Source organism: Trachemys scripta, chromosome 11 (genome assembly GCF_013100865.1).
Source record: "Trachemys scripta elegans isolate TJP31775 chromosome 11, CAS_Tse_1.0, whole genome shotgun sequence".
NCBI classification, from domain to species: domain Eukaryota; kingdom Metazoa; phylum Chordata; order Testudines; family Emydidae; genus Trachemys; species Trachemys scripta.
The window spans coordinates 75,144,794-75,155,225 of record NC_048308.1 but is presented as its reverse complement, the minus strand read 5'-3'; the positions used below and the strand labels follow the sequence as shown (position 1 = coordinate 75,155,225).

Genomic DNA, 10,432 nt, shown 5'->3' with positions numbered 1-10,432 from the left:
TGCTGGAGATGAGCCCCCGGCGTGGGGACATCTACACCTGCCAGGTGGAGCACATCAGCCTGCGGGGCCCCCTCGCCGTGCACTGGGGTAAGAGTCTCTGGGTGTGGGGCAGCCCCTGAGCCCGCAGGGGCACCCCTCGGGGGATGGGCCTGGGTCAGAGCCCCCCCCCCGCACCCCTGGGGCAGAGAGCCAGGACATGAGAAGGGGAACGGGAGGCTGGGCTGAGCCCGAACTCCCCAAGCTCCTGTTTTCACAGCGGCGCAGCCTGACTCTGCCAGGACCCCGATGCTGCCGGGGTCGGGGGCTTCGTGCTGGGGTGATCTCCCTGGCGCCCGGACTCCTCACCTACCTGAAGACTAAGGGAGGTGCCTGGCTCTGGGCGGGAATCACAGCACCAGGGTGTGTGGTCAGGTGGGCTGCGGAAATCGGGCCTGGGCTCCCCGTGGCAGACACACCGTGATCTGGTCCGGCAGGGTGTCTCCACTGCACCTACACACCTGGAGCTGACCTGGGCCAGCTGTCTCGGGCTACAGGAGGGGCCCTGCCCCCAGGAGCTCTCAGCCCAGCCAGCGACTTGGGGCGGCTTCCCCGGTACCCCGCGGGCCGTAGTGTTGTCAGGGCTCCATGGGGGTAGCTGGGCCTATGTCCCACGGGGAACCCGCTTGCTTCCTGGGCACCCAGCTCCGCCTGGACGCCCTGCCAGGGCCCTCCTGGGTCCCCCACCCGCGCCCATCGCCTTTGTGTATGTAGCTGGGCCTGACCCCTGCACCCAGGCCTGGCTCCTACAGCCCCGGGGGCCCGCTGGGCAGCCCCTCCCTGAAGGGTTTATTGAACGGCACAGGCCAGCGCCGGCTCCCTGCGGATCCTGGATCCCAGCGATCCCACAGTGTCCCCAAGTGTCCAACGTCCCCTGAACGACCCAGAGGGAGAAGAATCCCACCCCCCACCCCGATCTCCCAGGGCCCCGATCCAGTCCTGCCCTCGGCGCCCTCAGCTCTGGAGCCGGGCACAGACCCGGTCCTGAGTGCCATGTCCCCAGGAGAGGGGCCGATCCCCACGCCGGGGCCGGTGCCGCCCCCTCAGGCCCTGGACTCCCCTGGTCTAACGTCCTGGTAGACTCTGGAATGANGACTCGGGCAAACACCACGGCGACCGGCCGCTCTGAGACAGGAGGAGAGATTCTCTCCGTCGGCAGGCCGGTGCGCGCAGTTTGTCTGCCCGGGGTGCAGTTGTCTGGGGAGGAAGGAGGTTGGGAGGGAGGGAAGGGATCAGATGGGAGCTGCGCGTGTCTAGACAGCTCCAGTGACTGCTGGCCTGGTAGCAAACGTCCAGAGCAGTGAGCGCACAGGGACCTTTGCTTCTGCAGGAGATTCACCGCGGGGAACCGGCGCACGGGACTGAACCCTTTGCAGGGCCTGCCCAGCATCACGGCGGCTGTCGTGCTCCGCAGCAGGGTGTCCTCGGGCCCGGGCAGAGACACGCCGCTAAGTCTCGGCTGAATCCTGTGCACGTTTTGTTTAGTGACTTTTTGATGCCGTTTTGAATGCTTAAATAGCACCATCTAGTGACTTTTCAGGGGGTCTCTGGCGACTTCCTGCCATGTGGAGTTGGCAGCTCCGAGCACCAGCCCCGGGACTACGCCCATCGCTCTGGGGCTGGGCACCCCCAGCCCAACGGCCAGTCAGCACCGGGTCTGGGCAGCATCACCAGTCACCAGGCAGAGCCGGCCCCAGCAGGGCTCGGTTCCAGACTTCTCCCTCGTAAGGTCTGGGGTGGGGCTGCAGGACTCACCCGGCGCCTGCCATGGCCCCATTGAGCCCCCAGAGCAGCTGGGATGACGCTGGAGAGCGGGGCCAGCCCAGGGCCAGCCGCCCCATAACAGGGCACAGCAAAGTGCCTGCCCTGCTCCATCTGCTTGGCCGCCTGCCCCAAACCCCTCGCTACTGGGGGAGAGATAGGCCGGGGGTGGGGGGATCACTCGGCTTTGTCTCTGTAAATGTAGTCCCAGTGAAAGGTTCAGGGCTGGCGTCTCAGGGAAAAGATCTGAGCTCCCCCTTCCCATGGGCCTGAGCCCTGACCCCCTGGGACCCCACCAGAGCGGGGGCTCAGTCTCTGTGGGTCAGGCACAGCTCGGCCTCCCAGCTGCTCCCACCATCAATCTCCCTAAGGAGCTTTTCAGGCCCCCCAGTCTCTGAGCCCCTCCCCCTCTCTGCTGCATTCACCCTCCCGCCCCCGCCCCCCGTGGGGCAGGGCCGGGCCATTGTCCCCATGGCCCAGCTGGGGAGGGAGGCCCAGAGAATTTAATGACTGGCCCAGGGTCACACATGGAGTCGCTAGCAGAGCCGGGAATTGACCCCTGGGATCCCGGCTCAGACGCCAGCCCCTGAGCTCCTGGGTTATCTCCTCTCTGGACCCCTCTGTGACAGCTCCCCAGGTGTGGTGCATTGGCCCAGCCTTGGACAAGGGTCTGGGAGGACTCGTTTGGAGTGTCAGACACCCCCCGCCCTCCTCCCCCCGGGTCCCCCGGCCTCCTTGGGTCAAACCTTGGAGCCATTAGCACCCCTGCCCCACACTGTGAGCTTCCTTCAGCGAGTCCCCCTGGGCTGGGCACCTCCGAGAGACGTGTACCCCAAAGGGGGCAATGCCCCCCCAGCGTGGGCAGGGACTCAGGCAGCCAGTCAATGCGGGCAGGTTTATGAGATGATTGGCACACGGCCTAGGAAGCCCTCAGGCCAGCCCAGAGAAATGGGGTACAACAGAGTTCCTTTGGGGGGTCTCCCAGCCCCAGCCAAGCCCTTGGCTCCCACTCTGGGCCTCTTTGTCCCCTGTCCCCCTCTTTGTCTCTAGTTCCCAGGTGAACTCACCCCCCACCTGGCCCCTCCTCAGTCCGTGTTCTTGGCCAGGGGAATGGGGCGCAGCTCCCTGGCTGAGAGGCAGGAAGTCGACACGCTCTGGGCCGTTGGGCCTCTGCAAAGAGTAAACAGCCATTTCCCCCCACCTAGCGAACAATGCAGCATATAGGGGCAACTGAGGTACACACAGTATTCATACAAAATATTACAGACAATTCCCACTCTATCCCCCAAACAGCCTGTGACGAACTGGGACTGTTCTTACTGTGGTCTGTGAATGCTGACAGGGGTGTGTGGCTGGATAGTCTGCATTGGGGGATGGGAGACTGCCCGAAGGAGAATACCTGAGCATGTAACATGAGAACCCAGGAAGGGGTTAGAGGCCAGGTGACACCTTTGCCCGGGAAACTGAACAAAGGGGAGACAGTTTCAGAGCTGGCTGGTGGAATGGCTGGGAGGCAGACGGGGCTCTGACCTCCCAAGGGGGCTGTGGGGCCCTGGGACCCCAAGATGTACCTAATTGTGGGGGGTCCTGTTGTCTGTGCCTGCAAGACCTGTCTTGGACTGTGTTCCTGTCTTCTAAATAAACCTTCTGCTTTACTGGCTGGCTGAGAGTCATGGTGAATCGCAGGAAGCCGGGGGTGCAGGGCCTGGTGTCCCCCCACACTCCGTGACACAGCCAATCGGAGCTAGCACCCCTAGGAGGGTAATGTCCCTGGGAGGGCCCCTTCAGGTCTCTCTCTCTGACTAGGGCAAGTGACGTGACTTCACCACCTCCTGGAACCAAACCTTGTAGCCGTCAGCACCCTGCTTCACGCCGTGAGCTCCCTGCAGCGAGTCCACCTGGGTGGGATGTTTTGCTTATCAGAAGCACACGGGATCTTTTTCAGGGGAAAAGGCATGCTGAATTGTCCTTTGACAAGTGCTTCTTTTCTTAAATTGTTTTTCTCATCCTTTATCTTATCCTTTATCCACTTACCTTCTAACTTATGCTCTTATCCCGGTTGACAAGATCCTGGACGTAGCTCCCCAGCTTATCCCTGTGCCGAGCGACCCATTTGCCTGTGTCCACGTCGAAGCTGATGAAGTCCTCGCCGTTCACCGCGGCATCATAGAATCCCCTCGAGGTGCCATTGGGGTGCAGCTCGCAGCCAAGGGAGCCCTGGGTAACAAAGGGGTCTGGAACAGGAACATAAGAACATAACATAAGAAAGACCGTACTGGGTCAGACCAAAGGTCCATCTAGCCCAGTATCCTGTCTACCGACAGTGGCCAATGCCAGGTGCCCCAGAGGGAGTGAACCTAATAGGCAATGATCAAGTGATCTCTCTCCACCCTCTGACAGACAGAGGCTAGGGACACCATTCCTTACCCATCCTGGCTAATAGCCATTAATGGACTTAACCACCATGAATTTATCCAGTTCTCTTTTAAACGCTGTTATAGTCCTAGCCTTCACAACCTCCTCAGGTAAGGAGTTCCACAAGTTGACTGTACACTGCATGAAGAAGAACTTCCTTGTATTTGTTTTAAACCTGCTGGAAGGGCAGGGGGATGAGGACGGGTATCTGGAGGTCACCATGGGGGGGCAGATATAGACAGACGGGGGGCCAGGGCCACACTCTGAAGGCTCCACACTCAGAGGCTCTTACCCCAGTGCACGGCGAGGGGGTCCCGCAGGCTGATGTGCTCCACCTGGCAGGTGTAGACGTCCCCGCGCCGGGGGCTCATCTCCAGCATCATCAGGATCTGGAAGGTCCAGTCTCCGTTCTGGAGCAGCTCCGTGGACACCACCCCGGCCGTCTGCTCCTGCCCGTTCTTCAGCCACTTGATCTCGATCCCCGAGGGGTAAAACCCCGTCACCGAGCAAACCAGCAGGTGGGAGTGGGGCTCGGACCCCGATTTCGTGGGGGAAACTTTCACCTTGGGCTGAACTGGAAGGGACGGGAGAGAGCGAGCTGGAAAAGGGGTGAGAGACGGGAGTGGGACTCAGAGAACAGGTTCCACTCCAATTCTTACAGCCTTCCTTGGAAGAGGCTGCCCCAGTGTGGGGATCTCTGCTCACCGGGGGGGCTCCGTGCAATGAGCCAGGTGGGTTCTCAGCACTGTCAGTGTCACTAGCAGAGCCCCAGCCCCCAGGGCTGCTCCAAAGGGAAGGGGACAGGGAGACTCACCCAGAGAACTTCTCTGCACAGCTACAAGCACCAGCCCCTGGGACTCTGCCCATCTCCCGGGGGGGCACCTCTAGGCAAGGGGCCAGGCAGCATCGGGGCTGGGCAGCATCACCAGGGAGAGCTGGGCTCAGGTGCCCCCTTCCCCGAGTGTAGTGGGGAGGCGAGGGGACGCAGGGTCCCAGTAGCCCAGCTGGCCCAGGGTCAGGCAGGGACAGGGCAGGATGTGAAGGGAAGCAGGGGAGACGCCAGGCGGGTTAGGTTAATTTAACCCTTTTGCTGCTGTCTCTGCCTGATCCACTCGGCCCCTCGAGAGCCACCGTGCAGGTGAGGGGCACAGACCCCTGGGCAGAGGGGAGCCCCAGCGGATGGTGCAAGGGCGCTGCCCAGTGGACAGTCCCGGGAACGAAGGTGCTGCCCCTGTCCGGGAANGTGGGGGACTGCGTTCGCGCTCTCCCCTGGCTCGCGGGTGCAAAAACAGAACAACTCGCTCCGGGGAGACTTTCTCGCTGAGGGGGTTGCCTTTTTATTACTCGGCTGGGTGTCATTCATAGTATCAGGGGGTAGCCGTGTTAGTCTGTATCTACAAAAACAACAAGGAGTCTGGTGGCACCTTAAAGACTAACAGATTTATTTGGGCATAAGCTTTCGTGAGTAAAAACCTCACTTCTTCGGATGCATAGAGTGAAAGCTACAGATGCAGGCATTATATACAGACACATGGAGAGCAGGGAGTTACTTCACAAGTGGCGAACCAGTGTTGACAAGGCCAATTCAATCAGGGTGGATGTAGTCCACTCCCAATAATAGATGAGGAGGTGTCAATTCCAGGAGAGGAAAAGCTGCTTCTGTAGTGAGCCAGCCACTCCCAGTCCCTATTCAAGCCCAGATTAATGGTGTTGAATTTGCAAATGAATTTTAGTTCTGCTGTTTCTCTTTGAAGTCTGTTTCTGAAGTTTTTTTGTTCAATGATAGTGACTTTTAAATCTGTGATAGAATGACCAGGGAGACTGAAGTGTTCACTTACTGGCTTGTGTATGTTACCATTCCTGATGTCCGATTTGTGTCCATTTATTCTTTTGCGGAGGGACTGTCCGGTTTGGCCAATGTACATGGCAGAGGGGCATTGCTGGCACATGATGGCATATATGACATTAGTGGATGTGCAGGTGAATGAGCCCCTGATGGTGTGGCTGATGTGGTTGGGTCCTCTGATGCTGTTGCCAGAGTAGATATGGGGACAGAGTAGGCAACGAGGTTTGCTACAGGGATAGGTTCCTGGGTTGGTGTTTCTGTGGTGTGGTGTGTAGTTGCTGGTGAGTATTTGCTTCAGGTTGGGGGGTTGTCTGTAAGCGAGGACTGGCCTGTCTCCCAAGGTCTGTGAGAGTGAGGGATCATTTTCCAGGATAGGTTGTAGGTCGTGGATAATGCGCTGGAGAGGTTTTAGCTGGGGGCTGTACGTGATGGCCAGTGGTGTTCTGTTATTGTCCTTGTTGGGCCTGTCCTGTAGGAGGTGATTTCTGGGTACCCGTCTTGCTCTGTCAATCTGTTTCCTCACTTCCCCAGGTGGGTATTGTAGTTTTACGAATGCTTGATAAAGATCTTGTAGGTGTTTGTCTCTGTCTGAGGGGTTGGAGCAAATTCGGTTGTATCTTACGGCTTGGCTGTCATTCCTACGTCAGCGTTGGGGCTGGTGACCGGTCCCAGGGGCTGTTGGTTTTTAAAGCGAGGGGCCCCCTCCCGCCGGAGCAGCAGCTGCCCCTACACTCCTTGGCGCTGGCTTCTGGCCTCCGAATGCGGCGCGGAGCCTGGGGGGTGGGCCGGCAGGGACGGCGCTTTCCAGCCGAGGAGGAGAGGGCGGGGCTACAGAGCAGGGCGGCCTTATGGCAAGGGGGGGAGGACCCCCCATTATCTGGTCTCAGGGTGAGCGCTGGGGGGACGGGCAGGCGCTTGGCTGGAAGCAGCAGCAGGGGGGGCGGGCCGGGGCCTCAGGGGAAGCTCAGGGGTTGAGAGCTGGGCCGGGCAGGGCAGGTCTCTGGTGGCGGAGCGGGTGCTGGGGTGACGGAAGGGCCTTAAAAGAGGGGGGGCCACCAGCGCCCGCCCCCCGCCCCCTCCTCTCCCTGTCAGCTCTCAGGCGCCTGTGCCTTTGGCCAGAGGCTTTCTTGGCTGCAGCAGCGCCACCTCGTGGTGGGGCCTCACGGACACTGCGCTGCGCTGCCGGGGCGCCCCAGTCTGGGGGGAGGCAGGAGCTGTGGGAGAGGGAAGGAGTCTGGGAGTGAACCTGGCAGGTTGGTGGGTGGGGGGAGTACAGAACAGTTTCTTTCGGGGGGGGGATTGTTAGGGAGTTGGGGGACCTCCCCTGTCCCCATGTGGCCTGAAGTCCCCCCGCCCCCCATCACATCGGCAATACCAGGCGGGATGAGCTGGAGTGCTGATGAGAAGCACAGTAAGGAGAGGTTTCCGCGTGGGAGCCGTGATAGTCGGTATCCGCAAAAAGAACGAGGCGTCCTTGTAGCACATCAGAGACTAACACATTTATTTGAGCATAAGCTTTCGTGGGCTACAGCCCACTTCTTCGGATGCATGGAGTGGAACATACAGTAGGAAGAGATATATATATAAACACAGAGAACATGAAAAGATGGGGATTGCCTTACCAACTCTTAACGAGACAAAGCAATTCAAGTGGGCTATTATCAGCAGGAGGGAAGATCACTTTTGGAGTGGTAATCAGGATGGCAGATTTCAAAAACATTGGTAAGGCAACTCCCATCTTTTCATGTTCTCTGTATATATATGTATCTTCCTACTGTATTTTCCACTTCCATGTGATGAAGTGGGCTGTAGCCCACGAAAGCTTATGCCAGGGGTCGGTAACCTTTCAGAAGCGGTGTGCCGAGACTTCATTTATTCACTCTAATTTAAGGTATCGCGTGCCAGTCATACATGTTAACGTTTTCAGAAGGTCTCTTTCTATAAGTTTATAATATATGACTAAACTATTGTTGTATGTAAAGTAAATAAGGTTTTTAAAATGTTTAAGAAGCTTAATTTAAAATTAAATTAAAATGCAGAGCCCCCGGGACCGGTGGCCAGGACCTGGGCAGTGTGAGTGCCACTGAAAATCAGCTCGTGTGCCGCATTTGGCACGTGTGCCATAGGTTGCCTACCCCTGGCTTATGCCCAAATAAATGTGTTAGTCTCTAAGGTGCCACAAGTACTCCTGTTCTTTTCACAGTAAGGAAAGTAACTAAAATACTTCCCTGAGAAACTGTATTTTCTAAATGGAGAACCCTACTGTAATTCCCAATTACTGAGGGACACTCTCCACTCATTGATCTATTTTGCTTTCCCCAACCAACTCTCTGCAGAACTCTTCATGAGCAATGTACCCAAGTATTCGGATTCCAAACTGTATTGTTACATCATTCACCTACATTTGGGTTATTGGTGATTAGGTACGCTGTGGATCATCTGAGTTTTAAAAGCAAACTTTGTATTTGTGGATAATCTAAGCATGATACCCAGACGTACAGATACGCTGTTCTCAGCCTATGTACTACATTTTTTTTACATTAGCTTTAATAACATTTTAAAATCTGTTCCTATCAGTTTAATATCTGACAGGTTCTCTACCCGAGAGCTTTATAGTAAATGGATTTTTTAAACAGGGAGAAGGAATAGGAGCTTGCTCCAACCACTCCGCGCTGCAATCTGCTATTGCATATTTCCGGGAATGGTGCACCTCCTCTCGGGGAGACATTCTGGCTTAAAAAAAGAGAAAAAAGTGTTGTTACTGTCTTGTTTTTAACATGACTCTGCATTGTTCTCCTACTATGTGTTTTTCAATGTAGGGGTCTGCTTTTTTTCCCTTCTACTTTATGACTGTTTGTAGGTCACTTAAATGGCTGGTTATTCTTTTCCAAGCAGGTGCCCACACTGCTCTCATTAGTGTACTTCCAGACAGCGGCTCCAGGCACCAGCGCTCCAAGCACGTGCTGGGGGTGACAAGCCACGGGGGGTGCCCTGCCGGTCCCTGTGAGGGCGGCAGTCAGGCTGCCTTCGGCGGCATGCCTGCGGGAGGTCCGCCAGTCCCGCGGATTCAGCGGCAATTCGGCAGTGGGTACGCCGGAGCCGTGGGACCGGGGACCTCCCGCAGGCATGCCGTCGAATCCGCGGGGCCGGGGACCTCCCGCAGGCACACCGCCGGAGCCGTGGGAATGGGAACCTCCCGCAGGCACGCCGCCCAATCCGCGGGCCCGGGGACCTCCCGCAGGCGCGCCGCCGAAGGCAGCCTGTCTGCCGTGCTTGAGGCAGCAAAAAAGCTAGAGCCGCCCCTGCTTCCAGAAGCGTGTGGTTTGGGGTCAGTCGCTCTCTCATCAGTGTCCCCATCAGGGAAAAAACCTGTCCATTGCTCCCCCCTTGAGAAAATGGTCGCTGTTTTAGCTTAGGGAGCAGGCTCTGAACCTGTTTTCCCCAGAGACTAGGGATCGTTTCTAGGATCAGGCGGAAGGTTGTAGCCTGCGCGCCCCGCCCCTGTTGGGCCAGAGGCTGATGGGGGGCGGGGGGACTTCAGGCCACATGGGGACAGGGGAGGACCCCCAACTCCCTAACAATCCCCCCCCCCCAAAGAAACTGTTCTGTACTCCCCCCACCCCCCCGCCAGGTTCACTCCCAGGCTCCTTCCCTCTCCCGCAGCTCCTGCCTCCCCCCAGACTGGGGCGCCCCGGCAGCGCAGCGCAGGGTCCGTGAGCCCCTCGGGCTTTCTCCGGCCGAGCGCTGCCCCCAACTCGCCACGAGGCGGCGCTGCTGCAGCCCAGAAAGCCTCTGGCCAAAGGCACAGGCGCCCGACAGCTGACGGGGGGGGGGGGGGGGCGGGGCGGGCGCTGGTGGCCCCCCCCTCTTTTAAGGCCCTTCCGTCACCCCAGCGCCCGCTCCGCCACCAGAGACCTGCCCCTGCCCGGCACAGCCCAGCTCTCAATCCCCGAGTTTCCCCTGAGGACCCGGACCGCCCCCCCCCGCTGCTGCTTCCAGCCAAGAGCCTGCCCGTCCCCCCGGCGCTCACCCTGAGGCCAGGTAATTGGGGGTGCTCCCCCCGCCATAAGGTTGTGGCCCTGCCCGCTCCGCTCCTCCTCGGCTGGAAAATGCTCTCCCTGCCTGCCCACCCCCCATGCCCCGCGCCGTAGCGAAGTCGGAGGCCAGAAGCCAGCGCCAAGCTGTGTAGCGGCAGCTGCTTTTCCGGCGGGAGGGGGCCACTGGCTTTAAAAAGCAACATCCCCGGCTCCAGTCACCAGCCCCAACGCCGACCCGTATGAAAGAAGAGAAAGAAAAGCACTCAGAGAAGTTTGAGGAAGAAGGAGCGATCCGCAGCCCCCTCTCCCCCGAGCCCGTAGTTCTGTCTTTGCACCC

The 10,432-nt window shown here is 58.6% G+C and overlaps 1 protein-coding gene and 1 non-coding gene across 2 annotated transcripts in view; one reads left to right on the top strand and one right to left on the bottom strand.

Annotated features, from left to right (window-relative positions):
- Window positions 1-10,432, bottom strand: part of LOC117885020 (HLA class II histocompatibility antigen, DP beta 1 chain-like) — a 25,060-nt gene that overhangs the window by 11,318 nt on the left and 3,310 nt on the right. Inside the window, 1 exon segment of the mRNA XM_034786094.1 lies at window positions 4,708-4,786. Within this exon segment, the coding sequence (XP_034641985.1) occupies window positions 4,708-4,786 (79 nt within the window).
- Window positions 8,585-8,773, top strand: LOC117885309. The gene has a single exon (XR_004647779.1). It is a non-coding gene; the product is annotated as a U2 spliceosomal RNA (small nuclear RNA).